This window comes from Orycteropus afer, unplaced genomic scaffold (assembly GCF_000298275.1).
Source record: "Orycteropus afer afer isolate SDZICR_OR568_19922 unplaced genomic scaffold, OryAfe1.0 scaffold00012, whole genome shotgun sequence".
NCBI lineage: Eukaryota > Metazoa > Chordata > Mammalia > Tubulidentata > Orycteropodidae > Orycteropus > Orycteropus afer.
The window spans coordinates 3615480-3642978 of NW_006921599.1; the positions used below are offsets into that span (position 1 = coordinate 3615480).

Sequence of the window (27499 nt, forward strand, 5' to 3'; positions counted from 1 at the left end):
AGCTGCCTCCCTTTTCCTCCTTTGTATTCCGTCGATCATGGCTTTAAACAAAGGTGGATGGAATGCTAGTTGAAATCACACTGGTGCCTCAGCACAAGCAGGAGGGGAGGCGTCCAACCCGTTGGTTCCAAATACACCAACCACAGTGGGTAGACAGAGGTTGTACCCCAGAAAGACCAAAGGCAGTGGGGACTAGAGCGAGACAGCAGCTAAGCCGCCGACTCTGAGGTGAACTCTGGGCGTTGTAGTACCTCCGGGCCGGCTTCCTCCCGTCTCAAAAAGGCTCCGCACTTCATTTCCCAGGCACCCCCGCGCCGCGGAGGCGGCGAGCGGAGGGGGCGCTCGGTGATGAGCTGCCACCAGGGGAGGGGGCTTGAGTCTGGGAGACCGCTGCGCCAGAGACGTTGGCATCCGCCGTGCTTAGGAAGCAAGGGAAGGGACCCTGTAGCAGGTGGCGACAAGGCCGGGTCGCTGCTGTGTGTCCCTTTGCTTGCGCTCATTCTGAACATAGGCGGCGTCCGCCATGGAAGCGCATCCGGCCGCCGCCGGCGTCTCCAGGCGTCGCGTCCTCGGCACCCGCGAGCGATGAGCACGTAGGGGCGCCCCGCGGTCCCCCTTCTTGGCCCCGGGCGAGCAGCAGTGTCAATCTGGCCCGCAAAGCCGCGGCGTCCGTCCTCCACTCTGCCCCGCCCCCTGGGGGCGCTGCTGAGGGACACCCGCTGCCCATGCCGCCCCGGCGCTCAGGGCGCCAGCCGCTGAAGCCGTGACGCGCCGCTACCGGTCTTCGCCCACCGCCCTGCCGCGACTTCCCTCCTTCCCCCAAGATGTGGCACAACGTCGGGCTGACCCTGCTCGTGTTCGTGGCCACGCTGCTGATCGTCCTGCTGCTGATGGTGTGCGGTGAGTGGGAGCACCCACGCAGGGTCAGCTATATACTGCTGTTCACATGGCTTGACTGACTTGTTCTGTCTGGTTGGGAAAAAAAAAAAAAAAAGGACAAATATCTTTCGATTATTTGTTGTCCATTTACCTCTTTGGCGTGAGCTCCGAGGAGTTGTACCCCTGACCCTTGACGGACCCGCAGGCCAACCAAGGGAAGGAAAGAACAGGATCCGCGCTGGGCATCTTGACTCTAGGTTAAACCAGATACTGCTTCACTGGTAGTGTCTGCTCTCGATTGCCATTCTTCCCACGGTCTGCCCAGATTTTAACCTTGGCCTGTATGCGAAGGTGAAGTGATTGGTTACTCCTTTTTCCTTTATAGGTTCTGACCCTTAAGATAACGAGAGGTTTCACTGTCTTTTTCAATCAGGGATTGGAAGAGAGTTGGCTTTTAAGTACACGTGAAATTATTTGTTTACTTTGGATTCAGGCTTAAACTAAATTCCAGAGATGCTGAGACTAGGCAGAATTTAAAAACACTGGCTATATTAAACTCCTAGGATCAGGTAACCTAACTCTTAGTTCTGTAATAATGGTGCTGTTTTGTATGCTGTGGGTTTTTTCCTCCTTGGAATGAGAGGACGTTAAACTTTTCTCTCACAGTAATATTAACACAAGTTTAGATTTTTTTGCTTTCTCTAAGGAGTCCTGGTGGCGCAGTACTTAAGTACTCAGCTGCTAACCAAAAGGTAGGCGGTTTGACCCCATCAGCCTCTCCTCTGGAGAAAGATGTGGCAGACTGCTTCCGTAAAGATTTACAACGTTGGAAACCCTCTGGGGTACTTCTGTGTACTGCAGGGTTTCTATGAGTGGAAATTGACTCGATGGCAGTGGGTTTTTGGTTGGTAGGAGAAAGAACACCTTATTTTGGTTGCAATGGTCAAGAACTAATGAAATAATACAAGCATTGTTTTGTTAAGAGAGCTACTGAAGGGGTGTCTTGACTGTTTTGACTGTGGTTGGGTCTTGGAGGTGAGGAGAAAAGGATGGGACCAGATTTGAGAGAGAAACGGGTGTCACGTTTTTTCAGTACTCATTGAAAAGTGAGGAGTAGGTGGATAGTTTTGTTATATAGCTTTTTTATTTATTTTATTTTTTAAAAAATTTTTTTCAGTGTCCCCTCCCTAGTTTAGGTATATGTCTTTAAAAGAGGAATTCTTACCTTTCTGGTAGTCACAAGTCATTTTGATAATCTGATGAATGCTGCTATCCCTTTCCTTCGAAACATGTACCAATGTACTTCTTTTTCCTCTTTCAGAGGCTTCACTGACCCCCTCCCCTAAATCCCGTTTATGGAGTTCAGAGTAAGAGTGCCTTTAGTCACATCTGTTTTCTGATTTCATTCCATTCAGCAAACTTCAGTGTTGAGTTGCCTGCAAGGACTAGGAGGAACACAGAAGTCTATGCTAGGGGGGACTACCTGAAGTAACCCCTAGCCTGGTATGTTTCATAACTGACAGGCTTTCAAAACAGGGATTCTGATTTTCAATTTCAGTGCCCTGGGGAGGTTTTTCTACTCCTGTCTGTATTGGTTGTTTCTACTTTATGGCCTCTCATTCACTCTAAAAGCTGCTGTAGGTCTGTTTTCCACCCCAACTATCCTTATCTATGGCAATAACAAAGGACCTCCATGTTGCCAATCAGTGGACACTTACCTGTCCTTATTGTACTTAACCCTTTATAATCTATAGTTTAGTATTCCCTCTGTAAATCATTTCTGTTGACTTTTCTACCTTGTATATTCATGGTTTCCTTCCTACTATTACTGGATAATTGTTTGTTTTATCTTTTCCTGGCTTCTCATCCTCTACCTCAGAATTTCTTAACTTTTTTTTGACCACAATTTTTGACGTTGTTGTTGTTATGTGCTGTCAAGTCGGACCCAACTCATAGAGACCCCTCCTTGGGTTTCCGAGGCAGTATCACTACGAAAGTAGATTGCCCCTTCTTCCTTCCGAGGAGTGGCTGGTGGGTTTGAACCGTCAGCCTTCTGGTTAGCAGTCAAGTGCCTTAGGCACATATTATCCTAAGGTGTTCTGGTAGCACAGTGGTTTAAGCATTCAGCTGCTAACCAAAAAGTTGGTGGTTCGAACCCACCGACCACTCTATGGAAGAAATATGAGGCAGTATGCTTCTTTAAAGATTTATAGACTTGGAAAACTTATGGGGTAGTTCTTCTAAAGGGTCATGATGAGTTGGAATCAACTCAATGGCAATGGGATTTTGATTTATATATTACCATAGTATATTCCCAAAACTTAAGTATATAAATGATGTATATCAATTAATTTATACATACATCTCTCTGCCCATCTAGCTGTGAAGTAAAAATTGTATGGAGTAGTACTTAGCTTTAGTCCATGAGACGTATGCTGATAATCTGTTCTCTTTCTTTTCTTCTGCTAGTTTCTTAGTGTTGGAGAGCTGAGTACTTGGCTCTGAGTCCTCTTTGTACCATTTCTAGTGGTATCTCATCCAGTTCCAGAGATTTAAATTGAGGGTAGCTAATTCCCCTCAGTTTTGTATCTCCAACTCTCCCTTATCTCCTGAGCACCAGGCTCATACATCAGACCTCTTTCTTGATATCTTGGAGATCTAATAAACATCTAAAACAGAACTCTTGATTTCTGCAACCTGCTTCTCTCCACAGTCTTTCCCATCACCCTGTTACCAACATCTATTCAGTGGTTTAAGCCTATGACTTGGTGTCATCCTTGATTTTTTTCCCTTTCCTTTAGTACTCATTCTCTTCCCCATACACATCAAATCCATCCACAAGTCTCAGTTTTATCTCCTAAAAAAATCTGAAATATGTTATCTTCACCATTTGACTGCTATCAAGAAGGTTAGTGGTTCAAACCCACCAGCCACTCAGTGGAAGGACGATGGGGTGAACTATTTCCCTAAAGATTTACTGCCTCGGAAACCCAGTAGGGGTTGCTCTGAGTTGGAATCAACTCAATGGCAGTGGGTTCTCTATGTCTCACTTGTCATTTCCCTCTTTTCCACACCACTCCCCCTTCTCGTTAGAATCCACGTTCCACATACTAGCCAGACTGTTTTTATTAAGAAAATATTTCATCAAAAATTTCAACAAAAATATAGTTTCAAAAGTCAGTAGTATTAAGAGAATTAAAAAAAGTAGTTCCTTTTAAGCCTCCGTTTTATTGTTCCCCCTAGTTATTTATTTCTCTATTTCTGAATAACTCATTCTTTGCTATTTTTGGATTTTTCTATTTTAGACATTATTTATTAACCATGGTAGATTCCCATTTCTTATGCCATTAATTCCTGCATGCCCTTAATGTGATAATTTTTAGTTAACTTGATAGTCTAAGAATTATGTTTTGATTGAGTAAATATTGTTTCCAGCTGGTCAAATAGTGGAATATGACTCCATCCCTCCTTTTTAAAATAGTTTTCCATTTTTTCTTGAGGTTAATAATTGCCTTATTAATTTACCTTACATTTTTGTATATATCCATTGTTATTCATCTGTTCTTTCCACAGTGTTCCATAATCTCTTATACACACCCATCAGTAACATTTCCTGTGTTCAAATAATTGTTCTTCTTCCCATTCCCCCCACCCCTAAAACCCACAGCTTTTCTTCCTTCCCAGTAGCTGTCATTCGGGACCTACCCTTTACTTTCTTTGCTGTAACCCTTGTTTTCTGACTGAATATTATCATCTTAGTTTATTGTCTTGTTTTGTTGGAGTATTTTTTCTAGTAGCTTTCTAAGAAAGGATACATAGAAAATAATTTTGAGCTAGTGTATGCCTGAAAATGTCTTTTTACTTGTTTTATTTTCTATCTTCACATGTAACTGATAATTGGAATAGATTGGGTTTCAAACAATTTTCATTCAAAATTTCAAATGGATTGCTTTCAGGCTGATTTGAAAAATCATATGCCATCTGTTTCCTTATCTTTGTAAGTTAGTTGGTTTCTCTTTCTAGATGCTTTTTGGATAGGTTTTTTATCATTAGCATTCTGAAACTTGATACTGATTCACCTTGATAATGTGTCTCTCATTTTTTGGGCCCTTTCAGTTAAGATTTATTCTTTATTTCTGGGAAATTTTTGTGTTTGATCTTTTATAATTTTCTCCACTCCATTTGTTTTTTCTTTCTAAAGCTTTTCTTAGTTAGATATTAGACTTCCTAGGGTGATCTTTAATTTTATCTTTCTGTTCCTTGTTTTCCATTTCACTTCCCTCCTACCTCTCTCTTCTGGGAGATGTTTGGGATTTAATCTTTTCTCTTATTCATTGGATTTTTATTTTAGCTTTCTGTTATGAATTGAATTGTGCCCCTTTCCCCAATATGTGTTGAATTCCTGGCCCTTGTGTTTATGGATCTAATCCCATTTAGAAATAGGATTTTCTTTTGTTATGTTAATGAAGGGATTGCTGTGTAGGGTGCATCTTAACCTAATCACTTGCCAGAAACCAAACCAAACTCACTGCCCGTTGAGTTGGATCTGACTCATAGCGACCCCTCCTTGGGTTTTCGAGGCAGTAGCACTGGGGATGTAGATTGCCCAACCTTCCTTCTGAGGAGTGGCTGGTGGGTTTGAACCACCAGCCTTTTAGCAGTCAAATGCCTTAGGTACTATGCCATATAAAGAGACCAGAATAAAAACAAAGACACGTACAGAGGAAGATAGATTCCACTTGAGGATCCTCTGTAAGCTAAGGAACCAAGGAATGCCCACAGCTATGGATGACATGACTGAGACTCTGATTTGGACTTTTAGCCTCCAGAACTGTGAGGAAATAAATTTCTGTTCTTTGGATCCATCACCTGTGGTATTTGTGTTATAGCGGCGTTAGATAACTAAGATACTCCCTAGTTTTTAATATCTAAGAGCTTTCTTGTTACCTGATTATTCCTGTTCTGTAGCATTTGTTCTTGCTTTACATATGCAATATATTATCTCCCTAATTATATTAGTTATAGTTTATTTTTAGTAAAGTGTTTTTGTCTAGTCATTGCCTTTGTTTCTTCTATGTTTTTTCTTTTTTGTTTGAATGATCTCTTTCTTGATGGAAGTTTTCTGCAAATGTCTAGTGATCTGTTCTCTATTTATATTGAAGGGTGAGGGACTGGAAGACAACAATGCTAGTATGGGGTTCACCACAAGATTGAACAGTGAATTGGCTTCTTCTCTAGGGTTATCCCCAATTGTTAGTACATGGAGGGTTATTCTCTGTAGGTATTCCAATTCTCCAGAGAAGAATCTTTTCATTTCTGGCTTGAGTGTCATAAACTTGGCTGCCTGGGTGTGTGACAGTTCTGTGAATAGACTTTCAACTACTCTTTTTTTCTTCCATTTCTTTGCCATGATCCAGCTGAAGTCTTGGTTTTTTCTGTGGTTCTTTATTGCATTTTGGCCCAGTTGGTGTCTCTCACTGCTGTCATCTAGAATTTTATTTAATTTTTTTCATTTAGTTAGGTCAGTTACTACTTGTTTTTAGTGTAATCTTTTAAAATTGTCACCCTTCGCTTAAAACCTGCCTTCCAATGGCTACTTCCCAATTCTTTTGGAATAAATTCCAAATTTCTTACTGTGACCTACAAGGATCTTCTTGGTCTAGTCCCCACCTACCTCTCTGACTTCATTTCTAACCACTCTTCCTACTACACACAAAATTTCAGGAATAGGCCACCCTTGTATTCTCTGTAGGGCCTTTGTCCTTGGTCGTCTTCTCCCTCTTCACATGGCTGGTTTCATCATCATTTAGGTTTCACCCCAAAAGTCACTGCAGAGAGACCTAAGACATTCTCTGACCACCTATGGTAGCCTGTCCATTTAGTCTTTATCCCCTTGGCCCTTCATTTTAGCACTATCTAAAATGAGTAAAATGTAAGCTCCATGCAGTCAGGGACCTTGTTTGGCTTATTCATTGCTCTATCCCTAGATCCTAGAACAGTGCCTGGCATGTTCTAATGTTGTTGTTAGGTGCTGATGCATAGCAACCCTATATACAACAGAATAAACCACTATTGGTGTAACCTGGTCTTACACCATCCTTAAAATCATTGCTGTGTTTGAGTCCAATGTTGCAGCCACTATCATTCTTGTTGAGAGTTTTACTCTTTTTTGCTCTCCCTGTTACTAAGGAGCTCTGGTGGCACAGTGCCTAAGGCATTTGACTGCTAACCAGAGGGTTGACGGTTCCATCCCACCAGCCACTCTGTGGAAGGAAGACTGGGCATCTACTTCCATAAAGATTTACTGCCTCGGAAACCCAGTGAGGGTCGCTATGAGTCAGAATTGACTTGATGGCAGTGGGTTTGGTTTTTTTGGTTTGGTACCATGCACCATGTCCTCCAGGGACTGGTTCCTCTTGATAACATGTCCAAAGTATGTGAGAAGAAGTCTTGCCATCCTCTCTTCTAAGGAGCATTCTGGCTTGGCTTCTTCCAAAACACAGTTGTTTGTTCTTGGGCTGACCGTGGTATATTCAGTATTCTTCGCCAGCACCATAATGCAAGGGCATCAGTTCTTTGATCTTCCTTATTCATTGTCTAGCTGTCACATGCGTATTAGATGATTTGAAGACCTTGGTCCTCAAAATGACATCTTTTTAATACTTCAAAGAGGTCTTTTGCAGCAGATTTGCTCAGTGCAATACTTTGATTTCTTAACTGCTGCTTCCATAGACATTGATTATGAATCCAAGTAAAATGAAGTCCTTAACAACTTCAGTCTTTTCTCTGTTTATCATGATGTTGCTTATTGGTGTAGTTGTGAGGATTTTTTTTTTCTTTATGTTTAGGTGTAATTCACACTGGAGGCTGTCATCTTTGATCTTTATCAGTAAGTACTTCAAGTCCTCTTTACTTTCAGCAGGTAAGGTTGTGTCATCTGCACATTGCAGGTTATTAATGTGTCTTCCTCCAATCCTGATGCTTCATTCTTCATATGGTCCAGCTTCTTGGATTAATTTGCTCAGCATACAGATTGAATAAATATGGTGAAAGGATACAACCCTGATGGACATCCTTCCCGATCCCAAACCACACAGTATCCCTTTGTTCTAACAACTACCTCTTTGTCTATGTACAGTTTCTGTATAAACAGTTTAAAAACCAAAAACCCACTGCCATTGAGTCAGTTCCAACTCATAGTGACCCCCATTGGGTTTCCAAGGCTGTAAATCTTCACGGAATTGCCCAGCCTGCCTTCCGTGGTTCAAAACCACCAGCCTTCTGATTAGTAGTCAAATGCCTTAGGCACTGTGCCACCAGAGCTCCTAAGCTCAGTTTAAACTCCGAAGCACAGTTTAGTGTTCTGGAATTCCCATTTTTTGCAGTGTTATCCATAATTTGTTATTGTCCACACAGTCAAATACCTTTTCATAGTCAGTAAAACACAGGTAAGCACCTTTCTGGAATTCTCTGTTTTCAGCCAAGATCCATCTGACATCAGCATATAATATTTGAGGACTGAATAAATAAACTAAATTCCTGTTACAAGTAAGTCTTAAGTATGGGTGGTGCAAACCAGGTTTGCTACAAGACACGTAACTTTCATATTACTCAGTAAAACACATCATTGGGCTCTTATGTTCAGGTGCTTTAGTGGTTCAAAGATACCCAAATACTAAGACATGATGATGCCTGTTAGTAGTTTATAGGAAGATACTTACACAATAGGAAATGAGTTGCTTTCGGGTTGATTCTGATTCATGGCATCCTCACATGGAACTATGCTTCGTAGGGTTTTCAGTGGCTGAATTTTTGGAAGTGGATTGCCAGGCCTTTCTTTTGAGGTACCTCTGAGTTGACTTTATCCTCCACACTTTCAGTTAGCAGCCAAATGCATTAACTGTTTGCACCACATACAACTGGTAACTCTGTTAAACACTGAGGCTTTTCTACTGGCTTCTAGTTGCACATATACAATTCTGTCTCTTTTTCTGGTTGTCTCAGAGTTCAGAAGTTTTGCCTAAAACTTGAGCTCTTCTTGTTCTTGGCTTATGCAAAATAAACGTTTGGGATGGATTATTTTACCTTCCTCATTCATTCCCAGTCATTGTGCCACTTGTCTTACACCCATTTATCCCCCAATATTTGGGCATTATTATAAAGCAGGGTCTTGAGATACAAAAATAAGTAACATTTGGTTTTCCTTCCAGAAGTACTGGTAAGGGATAAAACTTGGCCATTCCTTTCAACAACAGATTGCAAGAATCTATGATAAAGGTCTAATGGATGTATACTGTATGTGCACATGAAATTCATCAACTTGAGTGTATATGCTTCTTCCCTGTCATCCCCTTCCTTCCAAACAGAAACAGTCTTTCCCTTTGCACAAGTAAGCACTCAGCAAGCACTAAATTAATCTTCTTACCACTACAAAAGATTGTTTTGATCATTATTTAATTTAATAAGTTTATAGATTTAAATCACAGTTTTCCCAAGCCGTTAAGATTAATACACAGATCTTAGGCTATTTAATGTATTTGGCACTTTTATATACAAAACTTTTACTCATTTGTTGATTAATGTGTACTCAGAGAAGTGATTTAATATCTAAATATTTAATACCATTTCCATATTAAATTAATAATTCCATTAGACATTTAATATATTGATTCTCTTGAACACTTCATTCATCTAACCTTTTCAGTGCATTGGTGGTACAGTGAGTTTTAATATGGCCTTTCTAGCCATAGCGTTTATATCTCCTCCAAATGACTGTGTAGGACTTGGCAAACATGAGGTGCTTGTGCCATCAAGAGGATTGGATAGCTTACTAATAATGTAAATAAAGGGCATATCACCGTTTTGGGGGATGTTGTTGCTGTTAGGTGCCCTCAAGTCAATTCTTAATCATAGCAACCCCATGTCCAACAGAATGAAACACTGCCCTGTCCTACGCCATCCTCACAATCCTTGCTGTGCTTGAGTCCATCATTGCTGCCACTGTATCAGTCCATCTCCTTGAGGGTCTTCCCCCTTTTCTTTGACCATCCACTTTACCAAGCATGATATCCTTCTCCAGGGACTGGTTCTTTCTCACCACATGACCAAAGTAGGATGCACCTCTTGCAGGATAGATTTGTTTATTCTTCTGAAAGTCCATGATATTTTCAATATTCTTTGCTAATACCACAATTCAAAGGCATCAATTCTTCTTTCGTTTTCCTTATTCATTGTCCAGCTTTCACATGCATATGAGGCGATTGAAAATATCGTGGCTTGGGTTAGGTGTACCTTAGTCTTCAAAGTGACGTCTTCGTTCCTCAACATTTTAATAGGGCCTTTTGTGGCAGATTTGCCTAGTGCAATATGACGTTTGATTTCCTGACTCCTGCTTCTGTGAGTGTTAATAATAGCTCCAAGTAAAATGAAATCTTTGACAACTTCAATCTTTTCTCCGTTTATTATGATGTTGCTTATTGATCCGGTTGTGAGGATTTTTTTTTTTTTTATGTTGAAATGTAATCCATACTGAAGACTATACCTATGATCTTTATCAGTAAATGCTTTAAGTCCTCTTCATTTTCAGCAAGCAAGGTTGTGTCATCTGTATATTGCAGGTTGTTAATGAGTCTTCCTCCAATCCTGATGCCACATTCCTCTTCATATATTGTCCAGCTTCTCAGATTTTTTGCTCAGCCTACAGACAGAATAAGTACAGTGAAAGGATACAACTCTGATGCATACCCTTCCTTATTTTAAACCATTAATTATTCCCTTGTTCTGTGTGAGTGACTGCCTCTTTGTCTGTGTACAGGTTCCTCACGAGCACACTTAAGTATTGGAATTCCCATTCTTTGCAGTGTTACCCATAATTTGTTATGATCTACACGGTCAAATGCCTTTGTGCAGTCAATAAAACACAGGTACACTTCTTTCTGGAGTTCTTTGCATTCAGTTAAGATGCATCTGACTTCATTGGTGATAATCTCTCATTCCATGACCTCTTCTGATTCCAGCTTGCATTTTTTGGAAGTTTCCTGTCAATATACTGCTGCAGCTGTTTTTTAATTATCTTCAGCAAAATTTTACATGTATGTGACATTAATAACATTGTTTGATAATTTCTGCATTCTGTTGAATCACCTTTCTTTGGAATGGGCACAAATATGGATCTTTTCCAGTCAATCGGCCAGGTAGTGTCTTCCAAATTTCTTGACATAGATGAGTAGTGCCTCCAAAGCTGCATCCATTTGTGAAAACATCTCAGTGGGTATTCCATCAATTCCTGGAGGCTTGTTGTTTGCCATTTCCTTCAGTGCAGCTTGTACTTCTTCCTTCATTACCATTGGTTCTTGATCATATGCTACCTCCTGAAATAATTGAACATGGGGTAGGACCATACAAATATAATATGTGGAACCTTAATGTGAAGATTGGTCAGTTTTGCAATCCCAGGAGGCTTAAAATGAGCCATCCCAGAGGCAGGAAGTGGGAACCTGACTACCACCAAGAAGAGATGGGAGCGAAGTGTGTCTGTCCTTTGGACCCAAGGTCTGTGCACTGGGAACCTCCTTGATCCAGGACACAGAGCTGTAACACCAGGGAGATGGTGAGCAGGAGAAACTGGTAATAGAGGCGGAAGAACCAGTAGAAAGTATATTGGGCTTCTGGACTCATGGAGCAAGAAACTGAGCACCTGTAGGCAGGAAGCTTACTGGTGGAATGAGGTGTCTCTGGGCAGTTGATGGAGCGAGAGCTGAGTGCCTTTAGGGTGGAGTGAGTTGCCTTTGGGCGCTTATCTGCAGTGTTTTGTTAACACTTGCCAGAGTAGGGCAGGGGTGTGGGGAAAGAGGTGGAGGGCCAGAGAGAAGTATGTCTGTGGGCATTCCTGAAAAGAGGCTGTCTTTGTTGAAGAACTGTATCTTGAGTTTCTGATCCTGAGTTGTAACCTTTTACTTCCCCAGTAAATGGCATAATGGTGAGCATCCCTGGGAGTACTGTGTGGCCATTGCAACAAATTACGGAACCTGGCAGAAAAGAAGTGTAGAGAGTGCTGTGGGAGGGACAGTGGTGTCAGAGTCGGTAAAAAGGTTGGAAGGTGACAGCATGTCTGACTTCCACCTCATAGAAATTAGCTTTGGGCTGTTAACTTGATCCTCTTTGCTCCTGGTGAAGTTAGAGGAAGTCAGATGCCACTGCTATGCCATTTTTTACAGTAATCTATAAAACAAAATGCTCTTAAGCATTTGAACAATCTCATGATCCTAAATAATTATGGAAACTATAAATCAGACTTATTTAGTGATATACTTTGTCTTAAAAACTAAAAAAACCAAACCCACTGCTCTCAAGTCGATTCTGATTCATAGTGACCTTATAGGACAGAGCAGAACTGTCCCATAGGGTTTCCAAGACTGTAAATCTTTATGGAAGCAGACTTCCTCATCTTTCTCCCATGGAGTGGCTGGTGGCTTCAGACAGCTGATCTTTTGTTTAGCAGCTTTAACCACTGCATCACCAGAGCTTCTACTTTTCTTAAGCATGACTGCTTGCCATAGAGTTGATTTTGATTCATGGGGACTCCATGTGTTACAAAGTAGAACTGAGCTCAATAGGGTAGATTCGAACTGCCAACGTTTTGTGCAAATGCAAACCATTTACGCCACTCAGGGACCTTAAAAGTCAGAGCTGGGACGAAGACACGTAATTTAGAAATTTTGCTTTACCCCTTCAACATCATTAATATTACTTAGTGAGTGGTACCTTACTCATGGTAGCAGCTCTTTAAGGCTGTTTTTTAAATTGTAATTGAGGTCACCAGCACCCTCCACCTTCAAATAAATGCGCAATTTCAGCCACCTTCTTACCGGGCCTATCAGAAACACGACACAGCTGACTATTCCTCCTACACTTGGTTTCTGGGCCGCTCCTCTCTCCTGGTTCTTTAAGATCATTGACCATTCTTCTTTCTCAGTCTTCTTTGCTGATTCTGTATCTCCTCATGATCCTAGGGGCTTTGTTCTCAACCACTGACACCCGTTTCCTAAGCGATTTTGTGCAGGTTTGAAATTTTCAGTAGCATCTATATGTTGGAAACTTCCAAATATATATGCAGCTTTTCCCATTTTAGTAAATGGCATGTTTATCATTCCAGTTGCTCAGGCTGAAAACCTGGCACTCATACTTGACTTTCCTGTCTTTCTCTCACTCCATATCTGATCTGTCAGTATGTTTTAATGGATACACTTTCAAAATTTATCTGAATCCAACCACTTACCAAAATGTTCTTTGCTACCATTCTTACCAATCTACCATCCTTTGCCAGCGTTATTGAAGTAGACTTAGTGGTCTCCCTGCTTCTGTCCTTGTGTTCTTTGAAGTCTCATTTCAACTTCCAGAGTGAAGGAACTTCCAGGAAGTTCAAATACATTACTATTTTGCTCAAAGGCTGCCTGTGACTTAATAATATAAAAGCCAGTCATTATGATGGCCCTTGAGGCTATATGTGATCCTGCTGCTTCTCAGCCCGCATCTACTACCACTCTTCTCTTTGCTTGTCTGTTCCAGCCACTCTGGCCTGCTTAGTGTTATTTGAATGTAACATGCCAGGCACATACCTGCCTCAGGGACTTTGTACTTACTGTTCTTTCTGCCTGGAATATTCGTGCTCCAAATAGCTATATGGTTTGTTCTTTTACTTCCTTCAGGAAATTGTTCAAGTATCACTAAGGACTACTGTTATGGATTAAGTTATGTCCTCCAGAAATATGTGTTGACATCCCAACTGTTTAGCTAAATTAGTTAACCAGTAGTAAGTATATTGATGGGACTGCCAGAAATTCAAGGTGGATTCAGAAGAGGGCATGGAACGAGGGATATCATTGTTGGTTTCAGATATCTCTTGGCTGAAAGCAATACCAGAAAGATGTTTACCTGTGTTATACTGACTGTGCAAAAACATTCGACTGTGTGGATCATTACAAATTACAGATATAGCAGCCTTATGGGACAGAATAGGACTGCCCCATACGGTTTCCTAGGCTATAACCATTACTTTTGATCAGCATCAAGCACTTAACCATTGCACCACCAGGGTTCTTATATTATATAATATAGTGGGTGTATAAAGAGAACTGCTGTGCCCCTCTTTTCACAAAAATACTGCCAAAAAAAAAAAAAAAACACCCTAACCACCAAGTTTACCTAATCAACATTTATTAAACATTCCACTCAGTAAGAGCGAAATAAACATTCTTTTCATGTATTCCTGAAATATTCACCAAGATAGACCACATTCTAACATTTGATGATCTAGGGGTATTATGATTCAAAATTGTTTTGATTGGTTCAGTAATGGTACCTCCAGGGGTAGCCTTCCCTTTCTCTGGTAGCGTAGTGCCTAAGGCACCTGACTGCTAACCAGAAGGCTGGCGGTTCAAACCCACCAGCCACTCCACGGAAGGAAGATGGGGCAATCTACTTCCGTAGTGATACTGCCTCGGAAACCCAAGGAGGGGTTGCTATGAGTTGGGTGTGACTCCACAGTACATAACAACGAAGTGTGTCATTAAGAAAGAGTGTGCAGTATCAAGAATGTTGAGTAGGAAGCTGAAGAGCTTGGTTCTTTTTTTTTAAAAAAAAAAACTAGTATTTATTGTGTTTATATAGCAGTTTAGGTTTCCATTTAGTTTTTTCTACACAGATTGTTTAGTGTTATTGGTTACATTCTTCACAAAGCATGAACAGCCTCATTATTTCTGTCTGGTTATTCATTGTCCATTAATCTAGTTTCCCAGCTTCCTTACATTCTCATCTTTGTTTTGACCATTTGGTCTCATATAGGTGATATTTAAAAGGGGCACAGTACTTATGGGTAATATTTATTATTTTTGAGCTAGTTTGTTAGTTAGCTATCGGGTGACCTCAGGGGTTAGTTTTAGTTCAAGGCTGGAAGAGTGTCTCAGGGCATTAGTCTTGGGGAATCCTCCAGTTTCAATCTGTCCGGTAAGTCTGAATTTGTGTGTGTGTGTGTGTGTGTGTGGCAGGGGTTTGTTCCACATTTTTCTCCCATTTATCAAGGTCTATATTTTGTAGCCCTGATTAGGATGGTCAGTAGTGGTAGCCAGACACCATCTAATTCTTCTGGTCTCAGGGTAGATGAGGCTGACTTGGCTCTGTTTTGGCTTAACCTACATCTGTGGCTTGGACATACTATTTTATAAGTGAGTCTTGGTACTTTCAGAGTAAAATGAAAATAAGGCATTAGGATTGAAAATGGAAAGAAGCTTTATACAAATGTAAGGTTGGTATTAAGCCAGCCAGTCAGCCACTTAGATGCTGTCATGGAGGTAGATTATGTGTAACTCTAGTGGAATGATTCCACATTTTACAGAGATAAGATGTTTGTGTTATATTGCCACCTGGCTTTTAGATTAAAACAGACCTGGGGGAGTGAAATCAAATCCTTATTCTCTAAATAGTATTTTGTGTTTTAGGCATACTTTCACCATTAAAATCTGAGAAACTTGGTACACTCTTAAAATCCATCGCTTTATTTAGCATAGTTGACTCATGATTGTGAGTCACTTTGAGCCGTTACCTTATTTAGAAAATGGGGCTAATGATTCCTGGTCTAACCAATTCATAGGGCTGTAGTGAGTATTAAATGAAATGTTGAAAGTAAAACACTTTGGGGAGTGAGAACACTATAATGAAGGTGAAAATACAATTATCTCCAGGGTTTATGGTGAAAGTTCATCACTCAAGTTCATCTGCCCTTTCGTTGCTAGCACATTCATCTTGCATAGGAAAACAATATACAGCGTGTTTTGTGAAATTCAACTTTTGAAGTAATGCTTAGTTTTTGGCACACCCAAGTGACTACTTGTTTGATTATCCAAGGATACACCCTTTCTATTGTTGGCCTTTTTTTTTTTTTTTTTTTAAATAGATAGGGCTTATCAGTGTGAGATTGGAGCAAGGCACAGACTTGCCTTTTAAACTGAAAAACCACAATGCTTGGTTTAAAAGACAGCATAAGTTCTTGACTGTAGGTACATATAATTATAGACAATCCTTTTTCCTCCACCTCTCCTGTCTTTTCCTTCCTCCCATATGTTTCTTTTAGTAAATTCCAGGGCATGGTAAAAGACATGCATCCCATTGAATAGAGTAGGTAAGGAATGTTTGCATATCAAATATGAGTGGATGAATTGTATGAGCTATACTTTCATTAGAGGTCTTTTCTGCTCTTGGCATACAGAGTGCAGAGTACAAAGGAGAAGCCACTTTCACTAAACAATAGCCTGGATTTTAGTGGTTAAATCTCCCTCCTGTCCCCTTCCCTGAAACACACATGTATACCCCTGGGAAAGTTAGTCGCTAGGGCCCAGAGTCCAAATTAGGCTGGTCTGCAGTGATGCTGAATAGATTTCAGCAGATTTTTCAGACTAAGATAGACTAGGAAGAAAGACCTGGACATCTGCTTCTGAAAATCAGCCATGAAAACCCTATGGATCACAGTGGTTCATTCCACAAGTGATCATGGGATGATGCAGGTTTGGGCAGCATTTTGTTCTGTTGTGCTTTGGGTTGCCATGACTCAGGGGCTGATTTGATGGCAGCTAACAATGACTCGACGGCAAAACAACAACAACAACGAGGAAAACATTTTTATGACAAATCTGAGTTAAAAATCTGAACTGGTAATTCTGTCCTGTGTGTCTGTATTGTCTCTCCCCCTCTCAGTACACACGTGTACACAAATATGTCCCTCATATTATTTCTTGCTCTCTTATGGCCAGTAACATGTAGATAGAGGGTCATTTTATATTAGTTAACCTCCCACTTGTTCTTTCTCTTATATCCATAGTATATAAGAGAATGCACTCAGAATATATAAGTGTTATATTAATCCATTCTTTTAACTAGAAACAATGCAATTCTATGTGGAGCAAAGGCATACATTTTTTATGTCCAACTTCTTCCATTTATATTTTTCATTGCATCATTCTTCACTTGCATTGTCCTGCTGCAGCATGGCCCCAGTTGGCCCTAGTCATTGGTGAGGCCTGCCATCGAAGTTTTGATGGGCACTTTCTTTATAGCTCTCCCTCACATAGTCATGTTGTTCCATTAATATTTGTGTGGCTTTTTTTTTTTTTTTTTTTTGCCTTTTCCCATTGGGGTCTTCTCACACAGGCTGTCTTCCCCTTTGGCATATTATTACTCATCCCTCTTCCCTTTTCTTGGCAGTTTCCGTAGTTGGTAGCAGCACTCATGTTTCCTTTTCAGTCTATTTCTGTCTTTTGCAAACCTGCCTGTGCATCAGAATCACCTAGGGAAGTTTGAAAATAGAATGAGTAAACATGCTCTCTGGAGATTGATTTGGGAAATCTAGAATGAGTCCTTGCGAATCTAAACCAAAACCAAACTCACTACTGTTGAGTCGGATCTGACTCACAGCGACCCCTCCTTGGGTTTCTGAGGCAGTATCACTATGGAAGTAGATTGCCCAACCTTCCTTCCAAGGAGTGGCTGGTGGGTTTGAACCGCCAGCCTTCTGGTTAGCAGTCAGGTGCCTTAGGCACTACTACGCTACCAGAGAAGTGATTCCTGTAATGGAGATAGTCTTTTAGGAGCCTGTTGTGTGCCATCAAGTCGATTCCAACTCATAGTGGCTGTGTAGGACAGATAGAACCACCCCAGAGGGTTTCTTAGGCTGTAATCTTTACAAGAGCAGATCACTGGGTCTTTTCCCCTGTGGAGTGACTGGTGACTTGGAACCTGTGACCTTTCAGTCAGCAGCCAACCCTTACTCACCAGGGCCCCTTTAGGAACCTACTGCCTAATAAAGGAGCTATGGTGGCATAGTGCCTAAGGCATTTGATTGCTAACCACAAGGCTGGTGGTTCAAACCCATTAGCCACTCCTTGGAGGGAAGATTGAGTAATCTACTTCCATAGAGATACTGCCTTGGAAACCCAAGGAGGGGTCCCTATGAGTCAGAAACGACTCAACGGCAGTGAATTTGGTTTTTTTGGCCTAATAAAGGCAGAGGAGACATCTTTACTGAGGTTCTTCCTCCTGACTATCCTAGCCACTCACCTCTAATTCTTGAAAACATCCTTTTGTTCTCAGGGTTGAGGGCAGTTGTGATTCAGTAGTAGAATTCTTGCCTTCAGTGCTGGAGACCTGGGTTCGATTTCTGGCCATTGCCCCTCAAGCATAGCCGCCACTTGTCTGCCAGTGAAGGTTTGCATGCTGCTGTAATGCTGAACAAGGCTCAGCGAAGCTTCTGGACTAAGATGGACTGGGAAGAATGATCTAGTGATCTTGTTCCAAAAATCAGCCAATGAAACCCCTACAGATCATAATGGTCTGATCCACAAGTGTTCAAGGGGTTGGTGCAGGACTGGACAGTGTTTCATTCTTTTGTGCTTGGAGTGTCCGTGAATCAGGGGCCATAGGCGGCTGTTGACAACAATACTCTCAGGGTTAGGCCCTACAGCCATGTTCACAATACTTCTTTTCTGCCCTTAGGTAAAACAGACTAGTCCTGGGGCTGACACATAACTCAAGGTGGGATAGAGATTCTATGCTATGTTTTTTGAGGCTATGATAGAAAGCTGGGGAAGGGGAAACTGTGGAAGAGAAGTAGAATAGAGAGCAAAGCAAGCATGCCTGGGGAAACAGATAATGCTGACAATGACCTCAGGTCACAGGAGCCTTTCCTTGTTCTGTGGCTGGTAAGGCCACTTCCTCCTTGGGTTCTGTGGGACAAACCCTGGCAATCTTGTAGTGATACCGCCTCAGAAACCCAAGGCAGGGTCGCTGTGAGTCAGGTCTGACTTGACGGCACATAACAACAACAAGGTCTTGGGGTTAGTAGTATTACTTGAACTAAAAGCTGCTTTATCAAAATAATGAGAGTAACTGTGTCTGTGACCATCCACTTTGTTTTATATTTGTTATAATATCAGTACAAGTATTGTAGGGTTTAAGAATAAAGATGAATAGATGGGCCTTATTAATCAACTACAGGGAGCATGACATACCAGAAGTATGTGATGGGAAAGTTTTGTTAAATTGATTAGTAAGTTGGCCATTAAATAAAATGATATGTGCAAAGGATTCCTTCACAGAACCTGACCCAAAGTTTTTTTTTTTTTTTTTTTAAAGTTGTTATTTCTGTGTCCAATTACCATAGCCAATGGATGTCTCCTTAGCAGTTTTATCTGGTAACGCAGTATTTCTCTTAGTTTCTTATTTGCCAAGTCATGCTTTTCCTGGTATTTTGTTTCATTTAAAACTACATGGCATTTTCAGTGTTGTGTTTATTAATTTTATGTGTTAACTTCTCTAGGCTATGGTGCCCATTTGTTTGATCAAACACTAGTCTAGATGATACTTTGAAGGTTTGTACATGTGATTAGCATTTACATCACTTGACCTTAAGTAAAGCAGACCATTTTCAGTAATGTAGGTGGGCCTCATCCAAACAGTTGAAAGCTTTAAGAGCAAATTCAAGTTTTCCAAAGGAGAAAGATTTGGCCCTGAGAGTATAAATAGACATCCTGTTGGAAACTCCCTCTTTTCCACCCATCCCCACACACACTGCCTGGCCTACTGATTCTGGAACACAAAACCCAAACCCAAACCCACTGCTGCTGAGTTGATTCCGATTCATAGCGACCGTGTAGGACAGTAGAACTACCTTATAGGGTTTCCAAGGCTGTACATCTTTACAGAAGTGGACTGTTCCATTTTTATCCCATGGAGTGGCTGGTGGGTTAAAACCGCCAACCTATTAGTTAGTAGCTGAGTGCTTTAATCATTCTGCCACCAGAGCAGCCAGAATGTCCAGACTGTCACCTAACCTACAGATTTTACTGGTTCTATTCCTCTGGAGAACCCTAAGTACCATTCTTTGTTCAGACTGTTAACACTCTGACAGTCTGTTGTGTAAGATTTTACCATTTGTATTGTAAGGAGGGAGCTCTGATGACATAGTGATTAAAGCATTTGGCTGCTAATTACAAGGTTAGCAGTTTGAACCCACTGGTCTCTTCACGGGAGAAAGGTGAGGCAGTCTGCATCCGTAAAGATCTACAGCCTTGGAAACCCTATGGGATAGTTCTACTCTGTCCTAAAAAGGGTTCCTGTGGTTATGAATTGGAATCATCTTGATGGCAGTGGGTGTTTGGTGATGGTTGTGTGTGAAGGAGCCCTGGTGGCACAGTGGTTGAACTGCTTGACTGCAACAAAAAGTCAGAAGTTCAAACCCACCAGCTGATCCAGGGTGAAAGATGTGGCAGTCTGCTTTCCTAAAGATTACAACCTTGGAAACCCTATGGGTATGTTAACACTATTCTGTCCTGTAGGAATCAACACTGTGGCAATGGTTTTTTTTTTGTGTGTGTGTGTGATAGGTTTTGTGTGCTGTTGATTCTGACTCATAGCGACCCCATGTGACAGAGCAGGGTTTCCTAGGCTGTAATCTTTACAGGAGCAGGTTTCCAATCCTTTTATCCCGCAGAGCTGCTGAGTGAATTCCAGCTGCAGACCTAAATGCTTAACCACTGTTCCACAGTGCTTCCTTACTGTTCCTAGGTACTGTGGTATGAAGACCCCCCCCTCACATCCTCTTTTTATCTTGCTCCTTACAGTTTTTTTTTTAATTACAGTTCTATAAGAACTTACTCATTTTACATAATGGACAACTTGCTAAACTTCCCTCAGGTTAGCGAACCCCACTGCAGTTCTTACCAACACTACAATTTATCTCTTTCGTTTGCATTCTTGTCCTGTCATTACAGTAGTCACTGTAAAACCAAGCATAGGGATATGTGTTCTTTTTAGGATCATCTGCCCAGAAGATGAACTCTATGTTTATATTAGGGGAATTCTCTACCTTATGATTTTTTGTGGGAAGTACTATCACTACCCCTCCCCCTCCCCCACCCTACTCCCCACACAGGCAGAATAGGGGAAGAAAAACATGTCTTTTAGGTTTGCTTATCTCCAGATTTGGGGATAAAAATTAAAGAGGTATGGAGTCTGAATAATTCAGTGGCATTAGTAGGGAGGATAGTGGTGAATGTGGAGTTAGCAGCCTTAATTTGCTACTCCAGACTCTGGAATTTTTGTCATTGGCTGCTACCTTCTGACCTTGATCTAAGATTACATTGGTTGCCAGTGATTTTTTTTTTTTTTTTTTTAATTAGTCTGGTTCATTTTATTAAATCGAAGGAGAGTCTATGACCTAGCTAAATCTAAATGTCTTTACATGGCCCAAGACTCTGACTACTACAGCTAACCTCAGTTCCCTTGTTGTTGTTGTTATGTGCCATTGACTCAGACCTGAGTCAGACCCGACTCACAGCGACCCCTCCTTGGGTTTCCGAGGTGGTATCACTACAGAAGTGGATTGCCCAACCTTCCTTCTGAGGAGTGGCCTTATGTTGTAGATTTCTGTGCTGGGAGTATCTGTATTCCATTAAGTCTTTGCTTTCTTCTAATGTGCTATAGTATTTTATGGTGAGAACTCCAGTGGTGATGGCCCTTTCCCATAGGTCGTTTTCAGTAAAGAGACCTCTAATCCCCTCCCTCACTATTCTTTGTGGTCATTTTATACCTTGTAGCTATTGTTGGAATCTTTGATCATTATGAAGTCAAGGTCATCATCTTTAGCGGGATTATAATTTCCCTGATGGTAAATTCATCTTCATAAGGTTAGGTAATGTACTTCCATAGTGATACCACCTTGGAAACCCAAGGAGGGGTCGCTATGGGTCAGGTCCGACTCGACAGCACATAACAACAACAGCAGTCTCTATCTAGCCTAGTACCTTGGGTGAATGAAGTTTTTAAAACTTTAAGTTTAGGTTCTCTAAATTAAACTAGGAGAAGAGTATCTGTTGAAATCATCTGACATTATTAATTTAGGCCAACTAATGGATGGCATTGTGGTATTTTTAAAAATACTAAGTTTACAGATTATTTTATGGTTTAGACTTACCAGTTTCTCACTTGCTTTTCCCTCTTGATTTTCTTGATTTTGAAAGCCGTGTGTATTCATCATGGAAAAGTATTTAAAAATACTTTTTAAATACAGACAAGTATTAAAAAAATAGAATAGATCCCTAAAGTGATCTACAGATTCAGTGTAATGCTATCAATCTTTTGCAGAAATTGACAAGGCTTCTTATGGAAAGGAATTTTAGAATAGCTGAAACAGTCTTGAAAATGAAGAACAAAGTTGGTAGACTCATACTTCCTGATTTTAAAACTTACTGTAAAGCTACAGTAGTAATTCAGACTGTGGTACTGGCATAAGGATAAATATATAGTTCAATGGAATAGAATTAAGAGTTCAGAAATAAACCCATACATTTATGGTCAGTTACATTTCAACAAGGGTGCCAAGATTATTCAGTGAAGAAGAGATTGTCCTTTCAACAAATTGTGCGGGGACAACTGGATGTCCACATGCAAAAGAATGAATTTGGATTTCTCTTTTGTACTATAAATAAAACGTCACCAAAATGCATCACAGACTTAAATCTAAGAACTGTAAAACTCTGAAGAGATTTACGTAGCTGTAAATCTTCATGACCTTAGGTTAGGCAGTCATTTCTTAGGACATTAAAGCACAAACCACCAAAGAATTAGGTAAATTAGACTTCATCAAAGTTGAAAACTTTTGTGCTTCAAGTAAGTGAAAACCCAAAGAATGGGTAAAAATTTGTAAGAATTTGTAAATCATACATCTGATAAAGGACTAGTATCCAGAATATATTAAAGAATTCTTACAATTAAAAAAGAAATAATTAGAAAGAAGGAGAAGATTTGAATAGGCATTTCTCCAAAGAATATATACAAATGGCCAAAAAGCATGTAAAAAGATGCTCAACATCGTTTGTCATTTGGGAAATCCTTATCAAAACCACATGATAAACAGTTTTACACACAGTAGGATGACTGTCATAAAAAAGATGGACAATAACAAATGTTGGTGGGAATACAGAGAAATTAGAACTCTCATACATTGCTGGTAGGAATGTAAAATGGTGCAGCTACTTTAGAAAACAGTTTGTCAGTTCCGCAAATGAGTAAACATGGAGTTGCCATGTAATCTATCAATTTCACTCCTACATATATACCCAAGAGAAATGAAAACATTTGTCCACATAAAAACTTGTGAACAAATGTTCACAGCAGCCAAAAAGTGGAAACTGGGTTTCTATTTTTTGGCTATTACGGGTAACAAGTAGATAAATGTGTAAACAAAATATAGTACATCTATGCAATGGAACGTTGTTCTACAATAAAAAGGAAAGTAGTTCTGATAAGTGCTATCATATGGATGAACCTGAAAACATTATACTAGTGAAAGAAGCCAGAAACAAAAAGCCACATATGATTCCATTTATTAGAAATACCCAGAATAGCAAATCTATAGATACATAAGGTAGATTAGTGGTTGCCAGGGGTTAGGGGGAGGAGGGAATGGGGAATGACTACTAACAGATATGGAGTTACTTTTCAAGATGATGAAAATATTTGGGAAATGATTGTGGTGATGGTTGCAGCATACGTACATAGGGAAATGCTAAAATTTCAAGCTGGATTCAGAAGACATGAAATGAGGGGTGTCATTGCTGATGTCAGTTGTATCTTGGCCAAAAGCAGATAATAACCAGAAAAATGTTTATCCGTTTTATTAACTATGCAAAGGCATTTGACTCTGTGGATCATAACACGTTATAGATAACATTGCAAAGAATGGAAATTCCAGAACACTTAACTGTGCTCCTGCAGAACCTCTACATAGACCAAGAGGCAGTTGTTCAAACGGAACAAGGGGATACTGTGTGGTTTAAAATCAAGAAGTGTGTGTGTCAGGGTTGTATCTTTTCACCATACTTACTCAATCTGTATGCTGAGCAAATAATCTAGGAAGTTGGACTACATGAAGAGGAACATGACATCGGGATTGGAGGAAGACTTATTAACAACTTGCATTATGTAGATGACACAACCTTGTTTGCTGAAAACAGAGGGCTTGAGGCACTTAATGATGAAGATCAAAGATTACAGCCTTCAGTATGGATTATATTTCAACATAAAGAAAACAAAAATCCTCACAATTGGAGCAATAAGCAACATTATGATAAATGGAGAAAAGATTGAAGTTGTCAAGGATTTTATTTTACTTGGATCCACAGTCAATGCCCATGGGAGCAGCAGTCAAAAAATCAAATGATGTATTGCACTGGGCAAATGGGCTGCAAAAGACCACTTTAAAGTGTTACAGAGCAAAGATGTCACTTTGAGAACTAAGGTGTGCCTGACACACATCATGGTATTTTTAATCACTTCATATACACGAGAAAGCTGGGCAATGAATAAGGAAGGATTAATGCATTTGAATTATGGTGTAGTGAATAATATTGGTTTAACATGGAGTGCCTGAAGGATGAACAAATCTGTCTTGGAAGAAGTACAGCCAGAATGTTCCTTAGAAGCGAGCATGGCAAGAGTTTGTCTCTCACGTACTTTGGACATGTTATCAGGAGGGACCAATCCCTAAAGAAGGATATCATGCTTGGTAAAGAAGAGGCCAGTAAGAAAGAGGAGAAGGATATCATGCTTGGTAAAGTAGAAGCCAGTAAGAAAGAGGAAGACCCTCAACAAGATGATAGACACAGTGGCAGCAACCGTGGATTCAAACATAACAATGATTGAGAGGATGGTGCAGAACTGGTGAGTTCCAAGGACATGGCCTTAGGCATAGTAGGCCACCCTTAGGTCCCTTTCAGAACTGCTACTGCTACTATTGACACACACGGGGCTGCCTGGGGCATCCTCCTGGGGTTACTACCTATTGCCGACAAGTCAATTTTGACTCATAGCGATCCTGTAGTACAGAGTAGAACTGCCTCATAGGGTTTCCAAGGATATAAATCTTTACAGAAGCAGACTCCTGCTTCTTTTTCCCCTGAAGTAGTTGGTGGATTCAAACCACTAACTTTTTAGTTAGCAGCTGAGCACTTTAGCTACCTGGGGCCACTAGCTCATACCAATCCTGCCTCTGGTGGATATGTGGCTCAGTGGAATCTGGCTGATGTCCTTGCACAGTACCTGCACCATGGGCAGGAGAAATCTGGTGTTTCTTTAGAGAGAGAGGTGGGCTTGGCTTTCCAGTGACACACAGAGTAGGGAACTTCCCAAAAGTGTACAACAAAACAAGTCTTTATCTACTGGACTACCAAAAAATAAAAAATAACCTTTGAATTATTATGTCTGTGATAACACTAAAATAATTTAAATAGCATGTATAACTTTCCATAGAAGGAAGTGGGGAATAAAGATAATTGGGTCAATAAAAGGAAAATAGAGATAGTAACCACCTGGGGAAAACATAATAAAAGTACAGATTCTTAGTTCTGACCTCAGAGGTTCTGATTCAGTGAACTGGAATAAGGAAGGGTCAAGAATCTGCACTTAGCAAGCACCTCAGGTGTTTGCTGTCATTGAAAATAATGGTTTAAGGAGAAAGACACCACTCAACCATCATTACTTTCTTCGTTATATTCTGCTACAAATGCTAATATATATTAGAGTTTTGTCTTGTATTTATATTTGAATATGTACTTTTTTTTTTTGCAAATGACATAAGGCGATTTAGATGTTTCACCTAATAAATAAATAAATAAATAAATAGAATTATATTTCCCTTCTCTAAGGGAGCTCTGGTAGCATAGTGGCTAAGGCACTTGACTGCTAACCAGAAGGCTGGCGGTTCAAACCCACCAGCCACTCCTCGGAAGGAAGGTTGGGCAATCCTACTTCCGTAGTGATACTGCCTCGGAAACCCAAGGAGGGGTCGCTATGAGTCAGGGCTGACTCGACGGCACATAACAACACAACAACAACAAGTAGCATAGTGGCTAAAGCACTTGACTGCTAACCAGAAGGCTGGCGGTTCAAACCCACCAGCCACTCCTCGGAAGGAAGGTTGGGCAATCCTACTTCTGTAGTGATACTGCCTCGGAAACCCAAGGAGGGGTCGCTATGAGTCGGGGCTGACTCGACGGCACATAACAACAACAACAACAAGTAAAAGGCAGAAGCAGCTCAGGTTTGGCACTTAACTATGTGGTTGGCCAAGTTACTTTACATCTTTGAACCTCAATTTCTTTACCTGAAGATAGTCCTTGTCCCTCCTTCCTCACACTTTACAAAGCTGTGAGGTTCAAATAAGGCAATATATGAAAAACAATTTTGCAAATCAAAGGCACTGTTCAACATGAAGCTTTATTATTTCCTTAACATCTCATCAGAATGTAGCTTTTCCCTGACTCCCACAGTGAGTTTGTGGGCCTTTTAATCAATCATCTTTTCAGCACTCATTTTCTCAAATAGCCTTTTGGGAGTCATGAATTGGGAGGCAAATTTAACTGCTCTTTGTGAGCACTCCCTTTTTGTTCTGCCTGGAAACCCTGATTAGTGGGAGTCAAGGACCATAAATACTATTATCTGGCTTGCTCCAGCTTTAGATGGGGTGGAAAGACTTATTTCTGTGTCCAGAACAGTCTTGGTTTATATCTGTCTCTCTACACAATGAATAAGGAAGACTGAAGAAGAATTGATGCCTTTGAATTAATGAAATTGGTAAAGAATATTGAATTTATTGTAGACTGCCAAAAGAATGAACAAATTTATCTTGGATGATGTCTAGCCAATATGCTCCTTGGAAGCTTTGTGGAGTGTGAGGAAGGAGGGACAAGTATTATCTTCAGGTAAAGAAATTGAAGTTCAAAGATGTAAGGTAACTTGGCCAACGATATAGTTAAGTGCCAAACCTGAGCTGCTTCTGCGTTTTACTTAGAGAAGGGAAATAGAATTTTTTTTTTTTTTTTAAGGTGAAACATCTAAATCACTTTATGTCATAAGAAGTCCTTGTCTAAGACTTTGTCTAATGTACTTTCATATGTTATCAGAAGATACCAATCCCTGAGAAAGGACCTCAGGCTTGGTAAAGTAGAGGGTGAGTGAAAAAGAGGAAGACCCTTAGTGAGATGGATTGACTCAGTGGCTCAATCACAGTAGTGGCTCAAACACAGTAGTGACTGTGGGAATGGGCAGGATTGGGCATTGTTTTGTTCTGTTGCACATAGGTTACTATGAGTCAGAACCTATTTAACAATACCTATGAGTCAGGGCTGACTTGACGGCAAACAACAACAACAACAACAAGAACAACAAAGTAACAGTATTTATTAAAATCAAAATTTTGAGATCATTTTTCTGGAGAAAAAGACTGTGCTTTGATATTTACTTGGATTTCATACCTCAGTGCTGTTTACCAAAAGCACATTTGCTTCAGTCAAAACCAGAAAACCTAAGCCCACTGCCATCGAGTTGATTCCGACTCATAGCGACCCCCATTGGGTTTCTAAGGCTGTAAATCTTTATGGAAGTAGAATGCTTCATCTTCCTCCAGTGGAGCAACCAGTGGGTTTGACATCGATCTTCTGGTTAGCAGCCAAATGCCTTACCCATTGTGCCAATAGGTCTCCTTTTACTTCGATCAGAAAGTCAGAAACTTTCAATG

At 40.6% G+C, this 27499-nt stretch overlaps 1 protein-coding gene across 1 annotated transcript in view; it reads left to right on the forward strand.

Moving 5' to 3' along the window:
* Positions 1-824: 824 nt before the first annotated feature.
* Positions 825-27499, forward strand: part of SMIM13 (small integral membrane protein 13) — a 31189-nt gene continuing 4514 nt past the window's right edge. Inside the window, exon 1 of the mRNA XM_007951761.1 lies at positions 825-900. Within this exon, the coding sequence (XP_007949952.1) occupies positions 825-900 (76 nt within the window). The remainder of the gene's footprint in view (positions 901-27499) is intronic.